This window comes from Glossina fuscipes, unplaced genomic scaffold (assembly GCF_014805625.2).
Source record: "Glossina fuscipes isolate IAEA_lab_2018 unplaced genomic scaffold, Yale_Gfus_2 2, whole genome shotgun sequence".
Taxonomy (NCBI): Eukaryota; Metazoa; Arthropoda; class Insecta; order Diptera; family Glossinidae; genus Glossina; species Glossina fuscipes.
In genome coordinates, this window is record NW_023998416.1 from 19,776,546 (window position 1) to 19,797,334 (window position 20,789).

The 20,789-nt window shown below is 34.0% G+C and overlaps 1 protein-coding gene across 1 annotated transcript; it reads left to right on the forward strand.

Moving 5' to 3' along the window:
- The first annotated feature begins 1,763 nt into the window (after positions 1–1,763).
- Positions 1,764–3,139, forward strand: LOC119634024. The gene is made up of 5 exons (XM_038027929.1): positions 1,764–2,026; positions 2,090–2,271; positions 2,336–2,584; positions 2,654–2,810; positions 2,869–3,139. Exons 1-5 carry the CDS (start codon positions 1,938–1,940, stop codon positions 3,134–3,136), a joined length of 945 nt encoding a protein of 314 aa, XP_037883857.1. The 5' UTR covers positions 1,764–1,937; the 3' UTR covers positions 3,137–3,139.
- Positions 3,140–20,789: the final 17,650 nt, after the last annotated feature.

Here is a 20,789-nt window from a genome sequence, read left to right on the forward strand (position 1 = left end):
ATATTTAAGTAGAAAAAGGAATCAATTTGTGTTCTTTTTATATCTTGTTGTTGTTGTTATTGCTTATTTGTTAGTTGTTTTTTTTTTTTTGTTATTTCTTTTTTTCCCAAAACACGCAACACGTAAAGCTCCAGAGTTGCTTAATATGTTTATGAAATACTTTTCATCAGGCGACTTTGTCATGTTTAATGTAACATTTTGGAAAGTGAATGAAAAAGGAAACCGAGAGCGATAAAGCATTTGATGAACCGAACGATAGGTTCGATTCGAATAAGCAAGCGTGGCGGGCCAAACTATTTCTTACTAGTTTATGTTTTATTTTTTGTTAAGTAATTACTTTTGAATTTAAAAATTAAAAAAAAAAAAAATTAATTAAAAAAATTAAATTAATCTAATATTAGGGCACATAAATTTTAATAGTTTATAAAATAATTGCTTTCGATTCAAATCATCTGTAAGCGGGGAAACTTCTCGGCGGGAAGGATCAAGCCTACATATGAACATGTTAACAGCAGAGATGGCGGTTTCTTTTATTATACAAAAAAAAAAAAAAAAAAAAAAACATTTTTCTAAAAAAATTTTTTTGAGAACAACTTCTCCAAATTCTCCAAATAACCTAACGATAGAGAGTTTCTGATTTGCAGCAACAACTAAATAGAAAGTTTTAAATATAACAACAAACTTTTTTTTTACCCAAGTGCCCATGAAACAACAAAACTATGACAGTTGTAAGTTCCTAAGTCAATGAGTGAAAAAAGAAGCATTGAATTCATATTAAATTAAAATAACAGTGGAGCATATACGGGTAAAAATGAAATCAATAGTTTGTTGTTGTTGTCGAAATTAAAATCAATTAATTAATTTGTTTTCATTATAATAAAAATTAAAAAAAAAAAAAAATATAAAAAAAAATCTCAATCTTTTTTAATATTTAAAAATTTTAATGAATGAAATTAAAAGAAAATCAATTTGAAATTAATGAAATAATTTTTATCATTAAAAAAAAATAAATTTAATATACCTTTTTAAGTAAATAAAAAAAAAGAGTAAAATTTTTTTTACTATTATTAATTTAAAATTAAACAAAAATTGCAATCAAAAGAAAATTAAAATTAATTAAATAACTTTTATGCTAGAAATGTAAACATTTTTATGTATACAAAAAAAATTAATTTAACTTTTTTATTATTAATTTAAAATTTTAAATAAATGAAATTAAAAGAAAATTAAATTACAATGAATTAAATAATTTTTATTACAAATTAAACTAATGTAAATGAAAATAAAAATTAACCTCAATTCTTATCTCGATATTGAAATATTTTTATAATTATAAGCAAATTAAAATAAAAGTAGTTTTCATCATAAAAAAGAGGAATCTGATAGATATTTATAATTAAACAAAAAAAAAAAAAAAGAATAAAAAATAAAATAAATAAAATAAATAATTTCAATATATTTTTGTATTTAAAAATTTTAATAAAAATTTCAATTTTTTCTATATCGTTTGTAAAGAAAAGAATTTTTTTCAAAATAAATTCCGTTCATTGCCTCACTGTAGTTGGATGTATATAAACAACAGTTACTTTTACATATTTTTCAAATTTCTTATAAAGGTATTTATGTTCATGCAAAGAAAATATAATAAAGAAATAAAGGAAAAAGAATAATTTTTGCTGTTATTATATTACATTACTTGGTTCTTACTTCTTATATATATATATATATAAATATATGTATAGAAGTGAAAGTTTTTTATGCATTAATGTAGAACATCAGTGAATATGAAGTCACCTCAGAGACAAGTCCTTAACTGTTCAATGACTTTAGTTATATAGGCTCAGTTGGAAGGAACAAAATATTGCCGATTATTTAAAACATAATAAATATTTATAAACTTATTATGAAATCAATTGTTTTTAAGAAATCCAAATGAAATGAACCTTTGGAAAGGAAAAGTTTTAACTAATTTACCTTACGGTCATGTGCTAATTATAGGCGGTAAGATAAAGTCGCATCCGTACAAGTAAGTACGAGAGGAAGGGAAGGATTTTCATTCAACTATTAACTAAAATAATTTTTCTAAAAGGATAACGTTAGAGGTAACGGCAGACGACCGCATAACGTTAGATAACGAGAAAGGAATGCTTTTAAAAGTTGAGGCAAACTTTCGCGACAACTCATCCATTCATTCCATCTTTCAACCGGGCGAGGGTAAACAACAAGAAGAGATTTGGAAAACGGAAGGACCTAAAAATCCTTTACAACCAGGTAATTGATGCATTTCATAGTGGGTCATAGGTCAAGATCATCATGTTTCCATTCACAATTTCAGGTGAAAGCTTCACTTTTCGTATTGCTCTGCTGCAGAAATGTTTCGAAATCTATGTAAACGATCATATTTATGGTACTTTTGAATTTCAACAAGCGCCCAAACAAATTCAATATGTTATGCTTCAGGGTGACTTTGAGAAAGTGGCGCAGATCCACCAACGTATGCTGTTTCCCCTTGTATTCCCAAAGAGCTTACTAAGTTCCGAGAAAATTGCCTTTCAAAGTGACGTACCGAAGAAATACGAAACAGGTTTGTTCCTTGCACAATTGATTATTGAAATCGGACGAATAAAAATAAATATATAATTCGATTCTTTAGGCACTGTTGTAGCTCTGCAATGCATTGCGAAGGGTCCGCCATTAACTGAATTTTCAATTTGCTTTCAATGCGCCGACACGGGACGAATCATTTTGAAATTTTTGGTAAATTTTGATAAATGCTGTGTGACGCGTACCTGCCAGAAAGACGATAATAGGTTAGGTCGATTATAAAAACATGATCGAATATATATAATTTCTGTGATTTTTTTTTAGCTTTTCGTCCGATGACGAGGAAACCGATGGTGAATTCCCTTTCCAACGCGGCAAGCTATTCAAAATCGCTTTTGGTGTTGGCGACAAAGCTTTCATTATTGCTGTTAATGGTCAATATTTTACTTATTTCAATTATCCTTCTCGCTCGTTCGCCATTTCCGCTTTAAAATGCTGCACCAACGATGTCGGAGATTTTACAGTAAAAAGCTTAGAATACCATTTGGACTCACCACTCGAAGCTCGCGTTGAAAGATTATCAGCAATTTAAGCAAAAAAAAAAAAAACAAAAAAAAATTATTTAATCGTTTTATTATATGAAAATATAAACAAAGATATTGACTCCTTAAGGAAACAACAATTAAATTATTTTAATGCGCGAACTCGCGGCCATCGCGGCTCTAGCGATGAGAGACTTTAAGTAAATGGCCGATCATCGAAATTTTAATAAATCCGTTGCTAAAAATATAGCTTACGAGACGTTGCATTCGTAGCCCCTCCCCTATTGTTAGGATGAGGAATTAAAAACACAGTTTATAGAGCTCTTAAAGCATGTAGCTGGTCAGCCTTTTTTTCGGTGGATCGTATCCGCCTTTTCATACATCTCGTGGAGCGTACATCCTTTCGGCGAACTTTTATGAGTCATCCCTGTTTCTTCATTATGCTTACAATATAAACACATCACTCAAATGTGTTCTAAGGCATGTTATCCAAGCGGCCAGATATCTTTTGGAGTTAGAACCACACCTTTTTTTTTGTTATTTGTACGCAAAGTTCTTAAATGCAGAGTATTCATCTACAAGAAATTCCGCTGAAGTCGGACAAGGCTGGCTAACGGTAACAGCTTGCAACGACTACTTCAAAATACCGCCTTCTGAGGGTAGTGGTAGTACAATAAACTTTCCGTCAAATGAATTTTCAATAATCGTTCGCATTTCTTCTCTCTTTAGCAAACGCATGTTCATACAGCAAATTTCATCAAAAGCGTGGATTCGTTGAATGCAAAGACAGATGAGCAGATGTTAGGCGAACAGACAAGCTTAAGTCGTTTCAAAATGTCTAAGTGAAAGGAATGGTATAATAAAATGTGATTTTATCTAAATTCTCATATTTTTATTCTTATATAGAACATATCCGTTTTTGGTAAAGGATTACCCATTGTTGGTTATAAAATTGCCCTATCCGTCTGACAATTTGCGATGCCACGCTGATAAAGGTAACGTCGTTAGTTGAGGCAAAACAATCATCGAGCCGTTTCGTAAGAGTTGAAACTCTGCTTGGTAATCGTATGCCCCATCGCTGCGAACAAGTGGTAATCGGAAGAACGCGAGTTTGGTGAGTAAGACGCGTGGGGTAGTTCCCCGTGGATAGATGGACGATGGATGGATGAATGGATATCAGGTAAATAGTAAATAGTCTTACGATTGTTTTCTTGAAATTCTGGTCGCCTTTCGAATAGCGAGTCAATTCATTCAACAGACTACAGCCTTCAAATCCCACCAAATGCAGAGCAACACATTATCACCAAAACGGTTTCGTTTTGCGATAAATCTCTATGGCAAGTTCGAATCTGCGTATGAAGTTTTGCATCGGCGATTCTTAATACAAGCTCACCTTCCATTTGTAGCCTTCAAGGGAAAATGTGCTGTCGGCGAATGCCTTTCTTTTTTCCTTGTTAAATAAAAATATTTTTGCTTTGTGATATGTGTTGATATCGATGCGACTGTACATTTGATGAGACCAAAATGTTATAGAAAGGAATAACAAAATTTAAGAAAGACAGAAAAAATGAAGTAAACATGTAAAAGGGTGTATATGCACATAAGACATATAACTTCTGGTTAAAAAGAAAAGAACACAGCTTCAGGCTTCGATGTCCTGCACAAGTCATATGTTCCTTAAATCGCCATTTCTTACGTGTAGACCTGATATATTATATATGAAAATTTAGTTTGTCTACACTTTGTCTTACAGAGTTTCTTCGTTACGAATGCTCTTTGATATCTCCCTTTATTTACTTTCCACTAATGATTGCAACGAGCATTGCATCGATATTAATTTATTTAATTCATTTCAATGTCATTTTCATGAGATCATGGGATCAAATTTCTCATCGCATACATCGCATTCATTTCAATTTGAATAAATGGAAAATTTTCATCTATATGTCGGTATATGTACGGTACGTTTATAAATAAATTTATTATAATTATTTTGATATCAAGAGGATGTCGTTTGCTTTTTGTTTTTTATTTTTTTTAATTGCTTTTCAAGTCGTTGAAATTATATGATAATCTATCCATCTCTCTATCTATGTATCTATCTATAGAATGATTGTCTGTGACAACAGTTAACTTGCGTTAACTTTAACATGCGTGTAAGGGTTGATAGTCGTCTCATCGTACATTTTACATTTGCAAGTGAAGTTGTCACGATAATGTACGCCGGCACACATGCATGTGTGCGTATGTCAACAGAATTATTGTTTTTGTTTTCTTCTGTAGAGTGTCGTAAAGCCTTTTAAGATTCTTAGAGTGCGGGTGCTTGCTACATAAATATATATATTTTGTTTTGAAAGGCTTACGTAGGGTTTGTCCATGTTTCTTTAACGAGCTCCTCGATGCTCTAACCGGAAGCAATTTAATATCGTAATAGTTACGAACGTTGGATGGGCTTTGGCTAGATAATAATCATAATATCAATAATAATAATTAACTATATTTATAAAATGTCAGCATGTTTGCGATGTGTGCTGTTGTGCCCGCAGAAATTATTATAATATTGAAAATTGAGTTGAGTACCAAGTTCCAACTGACACTTTCTTTATTGACTTATCCCACATGCCACATGGAATTGAGTGCACATTAAATTGCGTCAAACCAAAATAATTAAATTTATAAAATTATTAAAAATAAATTTGAAGAGCATTGCCAGCGCATCATCAAAATATGTCTTACGAGGCTTGACATATGTACCGTCTGGAAATTTATGAATTATTTGCCTTCAATGGAGAAAATAAATTTTACAGATGCCATTAAAGAAAAAAATTTTTTTTTATTTTTTTTATTTTTTTTAAATGTTACACATGCAAACAAGCCCTTCGGAGGATAAACGAAATTTTCCATTATTTTCTTAAAGTAAAATTTTCTTCTTATCGACAGTTGAAATTTTCCAAAGTTTTATGAATTTTTTGGCTGCAACCACCACATGCTGTGTTTTAAGTCGTAATAACGAACTCTTAAGAGAAAGTTATCGTTTCTATATCTTTTTTCGTAAGGGTGTGCATGGGTCTCTTTTTCGTGCATAATTTGTTTTTATTTCTCTTTCATTTTGATTAAAAAGCAAAAACAACAAAGAAAAGTAAAAATTAAAGGTTTCCAGTCTCACGTCAGGCACGCGTAAGTGAGTCTTGCTGGCTTTGCATTTCAGCAATTTTATTGTTTTTGCAGCTGTTGTATACTTATTCAAACATACATATACACACACACACACACACACACACTCACACAGTTCCGAAATATACATCCTTTAAACTCGATAGCGTGTTAGATAGAAATGATTCTCACTGTTTTTATTTCACTTAAATTCCCTTTCATAAGGCGTTAATGACTTCTTGTAGCAAGCGACTAAATATTAGTTAAAATTAATTGTTAAAAAATTGCCTAATTTTATAGAAACTATAAATTAACATTTTATCGTACACCATAAACGTATTAAAGGATATATTACGTGACTGATTTTTAAAATTATATAGTTATATATACCGTAAGGAATAACGTGCTTGAGTTTCGTTTTGTAGCTATCAGCTCGATTCTTTCTTCCTGTGGCTTGTGTGTGTTTGTATTTGGTCTTATCGTTGCGTTCTTTCTAAGCTCCCTGTTGCGCTTGTTTCTTTTCTACGTTCCTTTGCCTTTCATTGTGTGTTTATTGCTTATCTTGATTTACGACGATGATGGACCCTGTTCGATATGACTACTTTTTGCAAAAGTGAGTCCTCCAGCAACAGATGCCTGGGCAGACGGACAAATGGATGGTTAATATTAAGTCGACTCAAAGTATTAAGCCGTCACTCTGCTCTCCGACGGACGAGGAATTTAAATCGGCCCAGAATCTTAAGCCGCTACGTTGAGCTCTCCACTAAGAGATGAGAGACTAGCGAACGGAGGTGCGGGTAGACACAAGGGCAATACTAAATCGACCTGGAATCTCAAGTCGCCATCGTGCGTTCTCTAGCAACAGACGACAGACAAGCAGATGGATAAAGCGACAAAAGGTCTAGTGTGTCGCAAACATATAACCGAAAGAGAAATGAACACAAGTCTCCGCTAGTTTTCTAGCAGCAGGATAAAAGCAGTCAGGGCTACGAACAGGCATCGCTAAATTGGCTCAGAAACTTAAACCGCGATCGTGAGATCTCTAGTAACAGGGAAAGGCTACAAATCTAACAACTCACGAGTAGATTACCAGAGGGAGACAAAATGAAATCTCTTAGAAGGTTAATATTCGAACGAACAACAGATGACAGAAACGAGGATCGAAGGGAGACTCGATGAACTAAATCATTTTAGAGTCTTGTACTGTACTGTCCAGAATGTTATATATATACTTATATGGAGTTTGAGTTCTTCTTTCAGGCTTCTCGCAAAGGGAGGTCAACTCTAGTATATTTGAGAGTTCAAACTAAAAGTTTTTTCTAAGCTATATATAGATTTCAGATAAATTAAAATAAATTAAGATAAGACATTTACCTAGAAAACGCATCAAATCCCAAGAGTGCTTCTGCTCACTCCTGCTAAAACCAACAAAAAAAAAAAAGAAAGAAAAGAGAAACACTTATGTATGTGTAGGGGGAAGAGGACGATGATTGAAAAATTCAATCGAAGCTTTTTAAAAATCATTCGCATTTTCTGCAGCAGCAGCTGTTGCTACAAACCACCTTGTATTGAATAGCGCGACGAGCAAAGAAAGAGTGCATTAAACTGTTGGCTATGAAAAGGGCATATACGAGTGCATTCGAATCGCTCACGCGCTGTATGCGTTTACATCAAATTCATTAAGAAGTTAATGCGACACACTTTTCAAGAATGTATTTGATCGTAATATTTATTTTTAAATGCAGCTCATTAAAGGCTTTATTTTTAGTAAGCACTTACATAAATGTTTTCATGCAAATAAATAAAATGTTTAAGTGATTATTGTTTGTTTATTTTGTTTGTTTGAACGATCCACTCAGGTCAAGTTTACGTTTCCTGTAATATTACAACTACCAAAAAAAAAAAAAAGTAAAAAAGTTGCCAAAATTCTTTTAGAGGGTTTTTTTTTTTTTTTTTTTTTTTTTTTTTTTTTTGAATATTATAGTAATAAGCCGAGTTTTATAATCACAAACAAATTATGGGGTAGACTAGGCTCGTCACATCGCTTGTAATGTATTATACAAGATCTAGTTTTAAGTTTTAAAAGAACAGAATGTTATGCGTATGCCTTGGCATGTAACTCTTATGGCGACAGCAGTGAGGGCAGAAAACTGAAAGTTCAGAGATCATAGATTCCCAGTTCACAGCCACTGTTATGATTTGTATTTAATCATGAACGACACGCAAGTAATCAAAAAGTGATTTGAACTCATCTGAAAGAAATTTGTGACTTTGTCCCGATTTTTCTTAATTATCATGTGGACCCTTTTAACCAAAAGCACCGAACGTTTAAACGCCGTCTTGAGTGTCAGCAGCATTGCGTAGCTTTCTTTCGATATTTGCAATAAAATTTTCAATAGATCTTTTAATGCCATCCCGCATGCATTCAATTATACTGTGCTTGTGCCCCACACGTGTTCTTCTTTTATTTATTCAACGAATAACTTGCGCATGAATAATATTCTCATTCCCTTACTTTATGCACATTTTCTTTCCTCTTTCTACATTTGCATGCAATAATTGAAAGGCGAATTGAAAAAATTCTCTTCTCACTTACATTACAATAAGAAGCATTTCTTTTAATCCTTGACCTTCATGCGCATGTAATAAGAATTATATATATGTAGTTTAGTGTTATCTTTAGCTGGAACTCAATAAAACATGAAAACAACATGAAAGCAACCGCTTATTGCAGTTCGTATGTAGAAAATTGTGGTAAGATATGGATTTTTGGTAAAGTCATAATCATAATGTTAACGAGACCAAAGCTAATGAAAACGCTTCCGAAAAATATTACAGTTAGACAAAGCCGACCTTTGCATACCCAACATATATCGCCTAATAAAATCCTTCCTTGATTTTCGTGAGAAAATCACTAAAAGCCACGTCTTGCTTCTTTTGTATGTAAAGGTATAATTTACATGGGAGTTCTTATGCGAATTGCTGTTCAAAAAATAGATTTATGCAGTCCAGTGGATATGATACTGAAATGGAAACAATTTGGTGATATAACTTTTCATGAGAACCATCATAGGGAACCATCGAAATTTGAAGAACTTAATCTTAGAATTAAAAATTAAATCTATTCGCCGTATAAAAGCTTACGTTCTGCAGCATTTGCAGTATGGGATGGTGTTCAAAATATTAGCCCATCCGATCCAAGCTTCTCAAGTGAATTCGGTGCGCCGTTATATTCAGCGATTTTTGCCGCGAAAGTATAAAAATGGCATTTTCTTCCATACAAAGCGTTCTCCAAATAGAGGTAGGGTTCGACCATGAACCAAAATATTTCACCATATCAAGTTTTGTCAGGGTATCTCAAACTTGCTTCAAAATTGAAGCCAAACAATTGAAGTCAAAGACACATGGTCAGACATTAGATAATGGGATAAACGGACAAATAGGCTCAAACTGATTGAGAAAGTTATTCTAAATCGATTGGTGTAATAAAAGGAGCGTCTACCTTAAGTTCTTGTGGCTGTTACATACATCCACAACAATATAATATGTACTGCGATATAAGTGTTATTGTGTATAATGAGAAAAGCATTCCAACTGATGGCTATCAGTAACATTCTGTCATCTGCGCCGTAGAGATGTCCATTAGCAGCAAATTGTCTAAAGCGACTGTTGAACTAGAAAAATGGGGAACTGCCGCAGTTTTTTATCTCAATCTCATATCCCATTGGTGTAGGTAAAGCAAGCAAACGACAACTTAGGATACTCAAATTGGTAGAGAATAGATGGAGAGGTTCGTCATAAGTGACCTTTCCTGGCTTTATTTTGCCCGAATTGATGGACCAGGAAGAAAGAAAATTGTAGCGGACCGAAGGATGGTCTTGTGGCGGCACGCATTTAGAGATTTATAGTTCGTCAATCATATTGAAAGTGATGATGGTTTTTCTGTCACCCTTACGAGTTCCAGTGCGCTCAATTTAATGAAAGAGGACATGAACGCGAAAGAATCACGACATAACTGGATTGTCTAAGAACCTTGCTTTATCATCACCATCAGCGAAATAAAAAAAGTGGAGAAGCACAAGATACGCCTTGCAAAACTAGTTATTCTTCATCTATCAACATTGTACGAATTATTGGTCAAAACCAGGAGAAAGAAAGGGAAAGAACAGCCTGCGTGGTGGCATCATCTCACAGTCGCCCCTGGTAAATTCAAGACTTTTCTTTCTCTGTATAATCATCTTTGCGAAATTTCTAGTGGGTTGCTTTACCATTTGATCTGAAGAGGAATATTCTTCCTATAATCTAAGAGCTTTCTTGGAAGCTGGAAGCAAATGATACTCAATAATGAAGAAACTGTAAAGAGAGAATTCCACTCTACAGTACTTGCAGTTGTTATAACAAGTTGTCCATAACAAGGATGTATATACAATTTTTAGAAGGAGTTGAGGCAGACCCACCTTTCGTTATACAGGTCGATGAATGAATGAATTTCTGAATCGGTCTAGGGCTAGCTGTCCGCCTGTCTCCCTTGATAGCTTTAGTTCAACCTACCCGTTGTGCATTTGGATCCAACCACTTCGTCGACCATTTCCCATGTAATGGCTTATTTTGGAAAGGCGGTTTGTTAATAACTGTATTCAACAAAGCTGTGTAGGGTATCTAATTAGAATTTGTTTTTATTTTATTTTCAAGTGCAATGACAATTTTGAAGCCTGGCTTAGGTGTGCAGTTTATTGATTATTTGCTTATTATCTAAACAGATGCTTGGGCCATTAATTAACCCGATCTTGGGCTCTAAGCAGTGAAGCTTGAGTGACACCCTGCGACAAATGTCATCAAGCGCGCGTATAAGAACCACCGCAACGGCCACTCAGCTACATTTTTCAACATATGCGATAGGAATCTAAATCACAACATGCGGGTTTGCTTATCATCGACACAAAGCAACGCACTCGATATCATCCCTAACATATGTACCAACCTACTCTGTCAGCGACATGCTTTAACATATATTTAAAAGAAGAAATCCACCCTTTTTCCAACAAACCCACGTGTGTGTTTAGTAATATGAATCCCTCTGCGTTGCTGTACAATAAGGTATGCTCTACAGCAGCTTCCTATTTAGTAACATCAACATTAAATGGATACTTTTGAAAGATTCCTATCTAACCTTTGGTTCATTTTGCTTACATTCGTGCCATTTGTCAATATTTATGTTCTCAAGTGTTGTACGTGATTGTACGTGATTTTCTTGTATTCATAGATATCCTGTCCACTGTCCTTTACAATTCAAGTATCAATTTCGAAAATGGTTTGTAAGAATGCATTAATTAACACCATATGCTCTTGTCACAGGCCGAAAATATCGTTGAATGAAATTCAACAACAACGCTTGTTATCGCTTAAGTAAATGAAATCAATTTCTGCCGAGCAAATTACTTAACAACATTAGAACTTATCTTAAAACCAACAGATTTCGCTCCATCTACTTGAAATCCTCGAAGCAATAAATTTTCGATTATTCGTTACTTTCGTATAACATAAATTCTCTCCATCGATATTATGATGGGATAAGCGATATTTTTTTACGAGGGGATTCAAAATTCCTGGTCGAAGTTCCTGAAACAGAATAGTCTTTCATGCATTTTAGACTATCTTATATAACATTACGAGTAGCGAAAAGGATATTAAAAGAGACTTGGATTAGTTTATTTTTATTACGTTTGAATAAAGTCAAAATTGCAAAGATCGAAGGTTACACAATTTAATATTTTTTTTTTTTTTTTTTAATTTCAATCAATAGAAGAAATAAAAAAAAAGTTTTATATATGTAATAAAATCTGCACGTCTCTCCTTATGCCTCCGCATATAGCACATGATTCTCTTTTTATAAATATTTTTGTCTCCTCTCTATTATTTTGAGCCCAAGTAATATACGTTTGCTTCTCCCAATCCGACATTCCTCGCCATTTCTTAGCAGCTCTACGGACTGCGTGCCGCAACTGTTTACAGCTCAGTGTCAATACAAAGACGAAAAAGGACGTACCGGGCTCTGAACTTTGATAAAATTCTTCCTGTTGACAACGGAACTGTGGCAAAGTCTTTGCCTCGCCCTTGACATCACAACCAAATTCGAATCCTTGGTTATTTTCAGCCATCATTAAATAAATTTCTCTTTCAAAAATTCAAAAAAAAGAAAAATTTTTTCTCGGAAATTGACTGCAAACACTTGACTGAATTATTAGAATACAAAGAATTGAACGCATGACTAGAAACGAATTTCTTTCTTTTTTGACAGATAATTCAAGGCACTTTATTGATACATTCGAGGCTTTTTTGACAGCTAAGTCTAAGGTACTGTTTGTGTACATTTAAGGTTTTTTTTTTTTTTTTGTCCAATAAATTCAAGGCACTCTGCAGACAAATTCAGTTGAATGTTTACTTAAAAATGTTTACTTAAGATGGGTCATAATTTATGCAAGACTTCCAACGATAAATGATACATAAGCGACGGATTGCTTATGTGCGGCATAACAAGTCAGTCAATCAGTCAATACTGTTCTGGAGGCAAGAAAATAGTTACAGCGACCGTTTTATAATCATATTTTATGAATTTCCTGAAGTGTTGGTATTCCTTATTCTTTTCCAATGCATGGACTTGGCATCCAGTTTGGTTATTTTACTATCATAATCTTAATCATAAATTCTGTGTCAGAGGTCCGATAAAACGTGAACAGGAACACTTTGACTCCGCGCTCATACATCTCTGATAGGTCGTTTGCAATGAATTAACCCATGGCTTTGTCTATATGTGATTTTTTAAAAAGATTCACTTTTCGACCATTATGGCTTAGTAACATTTAGTTCATTATATCCAACATTGTTCCTTTTCATAATGTATGTAACCCTCGAAAGGAAGCTTCATAGAGCTTATAAAGTATATATATTCTTGATCAGTGTGAAATTCTGTGTTGATTTAGTCATGTCTGTCCGTCAGTCCGTCTGTGTTTTTGTGTGCCTGTGTGGTGTATGCTGTTGGCACTCTTCACGTCGCAAAGATGTAGATATCGACTTCAAATTTGGTAGATACTTTGGAAGTTTCTGCACGCGGGTTGGTAATGAAAATGGGTAAAATTGGTCAGAGGAGTAGCGCACACTGGAACAGTGGAACTGAACGCGACTCCGTTTTTTTAACAATAATTTTTGGATTTTTGCTATTTACTCGGACGTTATTAAAACTAAAATTCCGAAATTTTTTACATTTGCTTTGCGAAACGCTCCACTCCTTATGTGCAAGAATGCAAAAAAATCGCCCATGTCCAAACAAAGTGACGAGTAATTAAATATAATTTTTCTTTCACTTTTTTCAGGTTTAATGCCTATTTATCATAAGGCAAACAAGACAGATTGTGTAAAACTACTTTGTACATTTTTCAAACAAAGATATATCGTCTGCCTAAAAACGGGTTAATTCTTAATGATGAATATGATAGACGTCGCGGTTACTTTTTTCTTAATAATAGCAGCGATATGGGTATCAAATAACAACATTTACAAAATAGAAGGCGAATGGACTAGCGGCCGGTATGTGAGATTCGCCTCCCGCCGAATATAACTTTATTACTTGATTTTACTTCAAAAACTTTTGATTAAAAATGCGCTTTAATATAATTTGCTTAGGAGCACGGGTGGCTTGTATTATTTTACTGCATGCTCTGTTACGTTGGCTAATATTGAGGGGCCTCCATATCAACGACCTATCTTTAAGTTTAAGCTACAGGGCATATATATATGATGCAAAATGCGTTGTCGAAAATACGTTTATTTCAGAACAAAATTAGTGAACAGAGTAATGGAAGTATCATCCACTACTGGCTGCTGCATTTTTTCCATCTCTCGGGCAATTTTCGAACTCTATCTTGGAAAATTGTTTTCAAAACAAAAATTCGTCGACTATTAGAAATGTTTTGGCATTCCGAAGGTATAGTGAGCGAATAGGATGTGTGTAGTTACGATGAACATGTGGCCAGACATGTGTCAAGTTTCTCTTTAATTTTTTTTGCTAATATATTTTCGAAGGTCGAACATTTCCATTGTGATGTCCGTAATTAAAGGTGCGCAACCTGCGAATGTTTGATTATTTTGATAATTACTTATCATATTGATTGACAACAATTCACTTGCGTATGATTTCAAAAACAAGCTCATCTGATGACTAAATTGTGATATCAGATAGAAATGCAGCAGCAGACCAAATGTCTAAAGCATCCTAAAAATGCTTTCCTATGACTTTTTCCCATCTCTTAATCTTCGCTTCAAAGCACAGTGTTTTCCATAAAGCAGATAAGATAACAAGAAAATTACTTGTATGGCCTGACATGAAAAGCAAGCATTCCGTAAGTGTCTCTCAAACTGCGTACATAACGTCAAAGGGGACTAAGTTATAGCGCAGGGAATATTCAAAATTAAACTAAACATTTCCTGATCAATACATGTTCATCTTAATAATCAATAAGATCTTTGTACGAGTCTACCGACAAAACGTTCAAAGTTTTCTCTTCATATTTCATTACTTGTCTTCCTTCTGCTCTTTTGACTAACTATAACAACAAACTCTAGATAATAATTTTTTTTTTTTTTTGGTTAACTACGATAGCCTTAGAGATGTGATGATCATCTATCTATTCGAAATTAACATAGTAAACAACGCTTTACGTACAATGTCCTGATCACATCCTATTTGTCTGTCCAAATATTTAAACTTCTTTTCGCCATTTCACACTTCGCAAATTGCGTATATGGGGTCTTCGAGACCACAGCATTCTTGACATTTTGTCTTCTCACAATTTAACGACTTATTTCGCAATCTTTTCTTCTTTTAAATCAAGTCATCAAGACATATAAGCGTTTACCGTCAAATTATGTCAAATTATGAATCTGATCTCTTTCACACTCTTTTACTCTCGCACCCATCAATCCGTTCATATAACACTTTATACTCATGTACCACATTACCTCTTAAACAGCGTAATTTACTCCTCGCTGTTCTGTTCTATCCCACGTGGCGGACGAATAATATGCATATATTAATAGAAAAAAAAAAAAAAACATCACGTGGCCAACACTAAAATAAATAGATTATATTATTATTATTATATCAAATCTAATCTCAACTTTACTAAGGCCCAAACAAGAAACCCGGTGTTCGCATTCGGTCTTTTTTAGTTAAATACGCAAAGCTTTACAAGTCTGGAGGAATAGTCTATCAACTACGGGCATTGTATGGCGCTAACGCGCCGCAGTTTAATACGTTAATCAAAGAATATGCAAAACAGATCACACCAAAATATATATGAGTTGATTTCAGTGAACATAATTGCGCTTGCGCGGAGTATATAGCTGCTGTATAAGCTTGCTTAGCTTGCTGCTATCCTCAGTAAGAAGAGACATGCAGAAGTAACAAAAATAGATTATTTCATATATATTTTATTTATTTATTAATTTCTTTTCATTTTCCAGGCTTTGCACCCATCTATTTTTAATTTTTTTTGTTGTAAGTTTTAATTTGCTCCCCTTGAATCATAGTAGCTTTCTAATAAGCGCTTCTTGGTCGAAATTGTTTACTGCATCTGGCATAGTTTCACGATTGCCATTTATAGGTGTTTGAATAGGGGAAAGGCAATTTTCGGAATTTGACCCATCAACGCACACACATGTGAAAAGGGATTTGCTAGTCTTCTATGTTCGTTCGCATAGACGAGTTTCCATAGAGAGCAAATTATTTGCGTGCCTTCCCTTTTGTCTATATGCAGTGATTGTGCATACAATGCTTTCATCTAATCAATAAAACAATTTTCAAATTCCTAGCAAAAAATTATAGCAGGAAAAAAAGTGAGAAAAATTAGCATAGTTAATCGTATGTTGTTGTTAATTTGGCGAATTTTAGAAGAAGAAGAAGAACAAGAAGAGAAACGGATTTGTGAAAAAAATTTGCTTAAGATATTTCGGAAAGATACAATTGCCTCAAATAAATCTCTGCTAAGAAGACACAAGCCAATAAGGGAGTTATCCGGGTTGAATTATCACTTCTCTAATACACTAACTGATGTCTTTAGAAAGTGTTTTCTCTTATTTTTGAAAAACATTTCCACACAAGAATACACTTCTTTAACTTCACAGCGTTGTATAGGTACGGGTCAATACAACTCTTTTTCTTACGTTCCCAACATCGGAGAGATCGTGATAATTTTTTAAATAATTTCCTCCCTAATGAGTAAAAGTGGCATTGCGGATTTGCACCATCTTAGATGGTCGGCATGTATACACGTACCAATAATAGCCAAGATCCTTATAATCTATACGAGCGGATATCAATATTTGCACTGACCTTATCACTATTTGTTCGAGAAGAGAGTTGGGCTTCTTTAGCATTGAAATATCCAGAGCGAATAAGGCGGAAGGCATTCGCGTTCATCCTCATCATGAATACTGCGAGTGACGCATCATCGCCTTTGTCGAAGGGATTTCGTAGAGAATAGCAAGCTTTATCGTTTTATTTCGAAACGCTGTTACTTTCAACTGAAGTGACTTTTTTTTCAGTTATTCATGACTTGTCAATTTTCGAAATCGCTTTAATAAATAATTTTATATAGCAATGTGTAATATTATCAAAGTTACGCAACTGTAAAGCCATCTGTTGGGAAAAAAATCCACGAACTTTTGCATTTATCTAAGACTATCTCTCGATAATCGTATTGTGCTGGGATGTTTGTTGAAAAGTTGTGTTGCAATAGAAAAAAAAAATAAAATAAAAATAAAAAAACAACAATCCAATGAATAATGAGTGGAACAGGTTCATTGCATGCCTACGTACTCCGTTACATTCGTTATATGCAGAGATATGCAGATGTTGATGTGGTCGAGTAGTGGATTATAATACACAATGCGGACATTTCACTTTGGATAAATAATGCAATTGTGTGCCAGATAAACGAACAAAAAAGTAAAAGACGAAAAACTTGAAAAGCCAAACCCCTAAACCTCACGTTACAGATATCGTCGTAACACATAACGACAGCACAATAAATTTTATAACAACAACTATCATAATAATGGCATTGCAAGGTCGTTTAAAAATCTACAGCAACTGCAACGTACTCTCGATGCAGTCAGTAAACGACTGAGTTGAAAAGTAATGAAATTTTTTTTTTAAAAATTAATAAAACTTTACATCTTTGGTTAACTTTGGCTTTTTTTTGTTTTCTCTTTTTGTATCGTCTTTGTATCCTTTCAAAAATATGTCCTGTCTTGCGGTTTAATTGGATAGTTATGTACACATTGGACGCTAAATTAATATTATGCCTGCTTTCAACCACATGAATGAATATCAAGCTGGTATGCATGCGTTTACATATGGGTGAACAAACAAACAAACGCACCTTTGAACTGCCTTTTAAAGAGAAGGAAGTAAATAACTAAAGCAGCTGCCTTCACCCAAAAGCAGTTGTTGTACATTTTATGGTTGTAATTATTGTGAGCTTCTTTTGCGGTTTTTTTCCCTTTTTTTGATTCCCGTGCAAAGGAGTCTTTGTGCAAAGCAGATCAAGGATTTTTCTTTTTGTAAATATTTTCAAACCTACTGCACGGCTGCACTACACGTATGCATGCCTTGGAAATATTTCAAAATTGAGTGACGTTTGAATGAGCAGAAAATGTTGCAACCCTTAGTAATAAGACTCATTACATATATATATATAGTAAAAATAAACAACTGAAAGCTTTAAATATATATAATAACTGTTAACAATGGATGGACTGACTGCACGATGAGACTTAGGACAAAGTTTATCTAAAGCAAAGCAGCAATTTTCTACTTTTGCCTATAAGTCATCGTGAGAACGAAAATGCTTTCATATTTGGACGGTATAAGGCATGTTTTCAAACCATGCAATGTACATCCGTGGATCTAGAAATAGTAGAACTTTGAAGAATAAGTTAAACAAAACTATCTGCAGAGTTTAGGAAGCATTGGAAGCAGATGTCAACCGGTAATAGGCACACGAACTATGGAATGATTGGATGATGACGAAAAGCCGACGATTTTCGATTATTATTACGGTTTAGGTTTTTTTTCTTTGTTTTCTATTCCTATGTTCAAGGAATATATCCCTTGACGCGTAATATTATGGATAAGTAATAAGTTGAATTTTGTGATTTAAATTTCGTGAGAAGCGGGAATATATGAAATCATTTTTTTCTTTTGAGTTAGTAGCACTAGTCTTCGATATCAATGCAGAGTTTCATGTCAATATGTTCAATTACAGGAGAGTTACACATTCAGCAAAATATTTTTTCTTTCGGTTTTTGAATTTTTCAAAGTATGTTAAATAACAGTTTCTGACTACCAGAACCACTTTGGGAGATGCGATTATGTATACGAACGACCAATCGAGCGAATATTGTTCAGAAGATGAACTAGGAAACGGCGCTAGAGTCAAGCTGGAAAATCAAGGTCACGGTGATAATATTTCCGTGAAATTGATTCAAAAAGAGATTCTGACAAGATGAGCTTATTTTAAAATCATCTGCACAAATTTATTACGGCGTTGACGACGAGGTTACAACAATAAATCTTTATATGGCACAGAGTGTTAATTCTCAGTCCACTGCCCACATTAGTGGTTTCGCGAAAAGTTAGGGCAAGCAGGTCTAGTTTGTCATATGCTATGACCATATGCTATACACAATAATAAGTTAAAAGTTATATAAGCCGCAGAGGTGTAAGGTATTTGGTAGCTTTAATCTGTTTCTTTTCAAAGCTCCTAATGAGTCCTTGTATGTATTCACATTGGGAAGTGAGCGATTTTTATGCATTTATCCCTGCATTTCTACAAAGCTAACTGGTCGGTTGACCATTTCCATGAAAAGCAATTGTAAATGGAATCAATTTTTAGTACAGTCGAACACAATATCTGTCCACCGCGTTTACAAAATCAGGGTCGGGAATAAATTGCCTAAAGTTGTCTCTAAAATGATACGATCTACTTTGCTTAATCGGAAAAGCTGAGCAAACAGCGCTTGAACCTGAACTGAAGTAATATAGTTTAGATAGACTCTCTGATCTTTAAGGTAACTGCAGGGATCTTTGCCGTCCTCGGGCCATTTGGGATATACATAAAATATATCTTGGCGCCAGTACCATAAATTATTCCTGTACCATCAATTATTTGCCGAACGATACGAACAAGATATTATTTTGTTTTATTTACTTATTTATTTATTTATTTTTTTTTTAGCTTAAATGAAAGACTTAAGCGAAAAACTTGTTTATGCTTTTTATATCACTAAAGTTATGGTTGTTGCACTTGGCTTAACACCCTCTCGCAAAGAATACGAAAGTTTTTTTTACTCATAGTTTTCCGCCGCCTGCTATTGTATAAACGCGTGCCAATAGCACCTGGAGAGGGAGTGATATCAACTTGAAAGCAATGACTTGAACACAAATTGAAGTGGAATTATTTTGAATATAAATTATATTTTTCTAAGTAAGCAAGCAAAGGTTACTTAAGATTTTTAAAGAGGTATATTAAATTTAATATTGCATAGGTAACAGCTTCGCTGAAATGGATGAATCAAACTATATGCATGAAAACGAAGAAGAGTATTTCTCCGTAAACAGCAACAGACAGGGCACTCGCTATTATTTCTGTGTGAAAGAAGTAATCAATCAATCAAGACCCAAAGCGATGATAGATAGAATGAACGCCTGACAGTTCGCGAATAATTGTTTTTTTTTTTTCCTAGTCCTATCTGCGTGCAAGCGCGATAAGACTTTAAAAGGACTATAGAGAAAGGGAGGAGTGTTTATGAGTGTTCAGCTTAAATGTGCGTTCATTAGGAACGGAACGAGTTGACGACAGCCTAATCCTAATTTACATCATCATTTTTAAAAACTTCAAATTGCTTTGAAAGTCCCCCATCGCTTTCCGATGACACGGTGTGAACTAAAGTATGTTGGGCGTTGAGTGCAATCTAAGCGAGATTCGTTGTAAAGCGAGTATATATACTTTTTTCTCTGTTGTTCTTATTGATGTAGAAACCTCTACAACAAGTTAATGCTCCCGTACACTATTAGTTGACTAGATGTTTAAATATTTAAAAAAAAAAAAAAAATGTTTTTTTGCATAATTATTATATAAATGGAAATCCTTCAAGCATAACTGCTCGACAGAATGCAGTAGAAGAAGAAACAGGAAAATACTTGCTTTAAAAAATTTGTTTTCGTAGTGCAACTGCGGAATACCTTCTATTGTTTCGTTGTTTGTTATCTCCTCCCTAAGTTTTTTTTAAACCAATTTCAATATGCAGCAACACGATCGCTTTACAAGATCACTGTCACTGCTTTGATAGAACAAGTTTTTAGCCATGGCATGCCACGCCGCATGCCCGCTATGCCACCACCAGAGCGAGTTTAATGCATTTATGGAATCGTTGTATCCGTTTGCTTTTATACTTTTCGTACTTTGTCTGCTTCATAGACTTAACATGTGG

What these genes read in the sequence shown, in the direction of transcription:
- LOC119634024 (XM_038027929.1), top strand. Translation starts at nt 1,938, where the DNA reads ATGAACCTTTGGAAAGGAAAAGTTTTAACTAATTTACCTTACGGTCAT. An exon ending in ATAAAGTCGCATCCGTACAA is followed by an intron (nt 2,027 to 2,089) that starts GTAAGTACGAGA and finishes TTTTTCTAAAAG; the next exon opens with GATAACGTTAGAGGTAACGG. An exon ending in TGCCAGAAAGACGATAATAG is followed by an intron (nt 2,811 to 2,868) that starts GTTAGGTCGATT and finishes ATTTTTTTTTAG; the next exon opens with CTTTTCGTCCGATGACGAGG.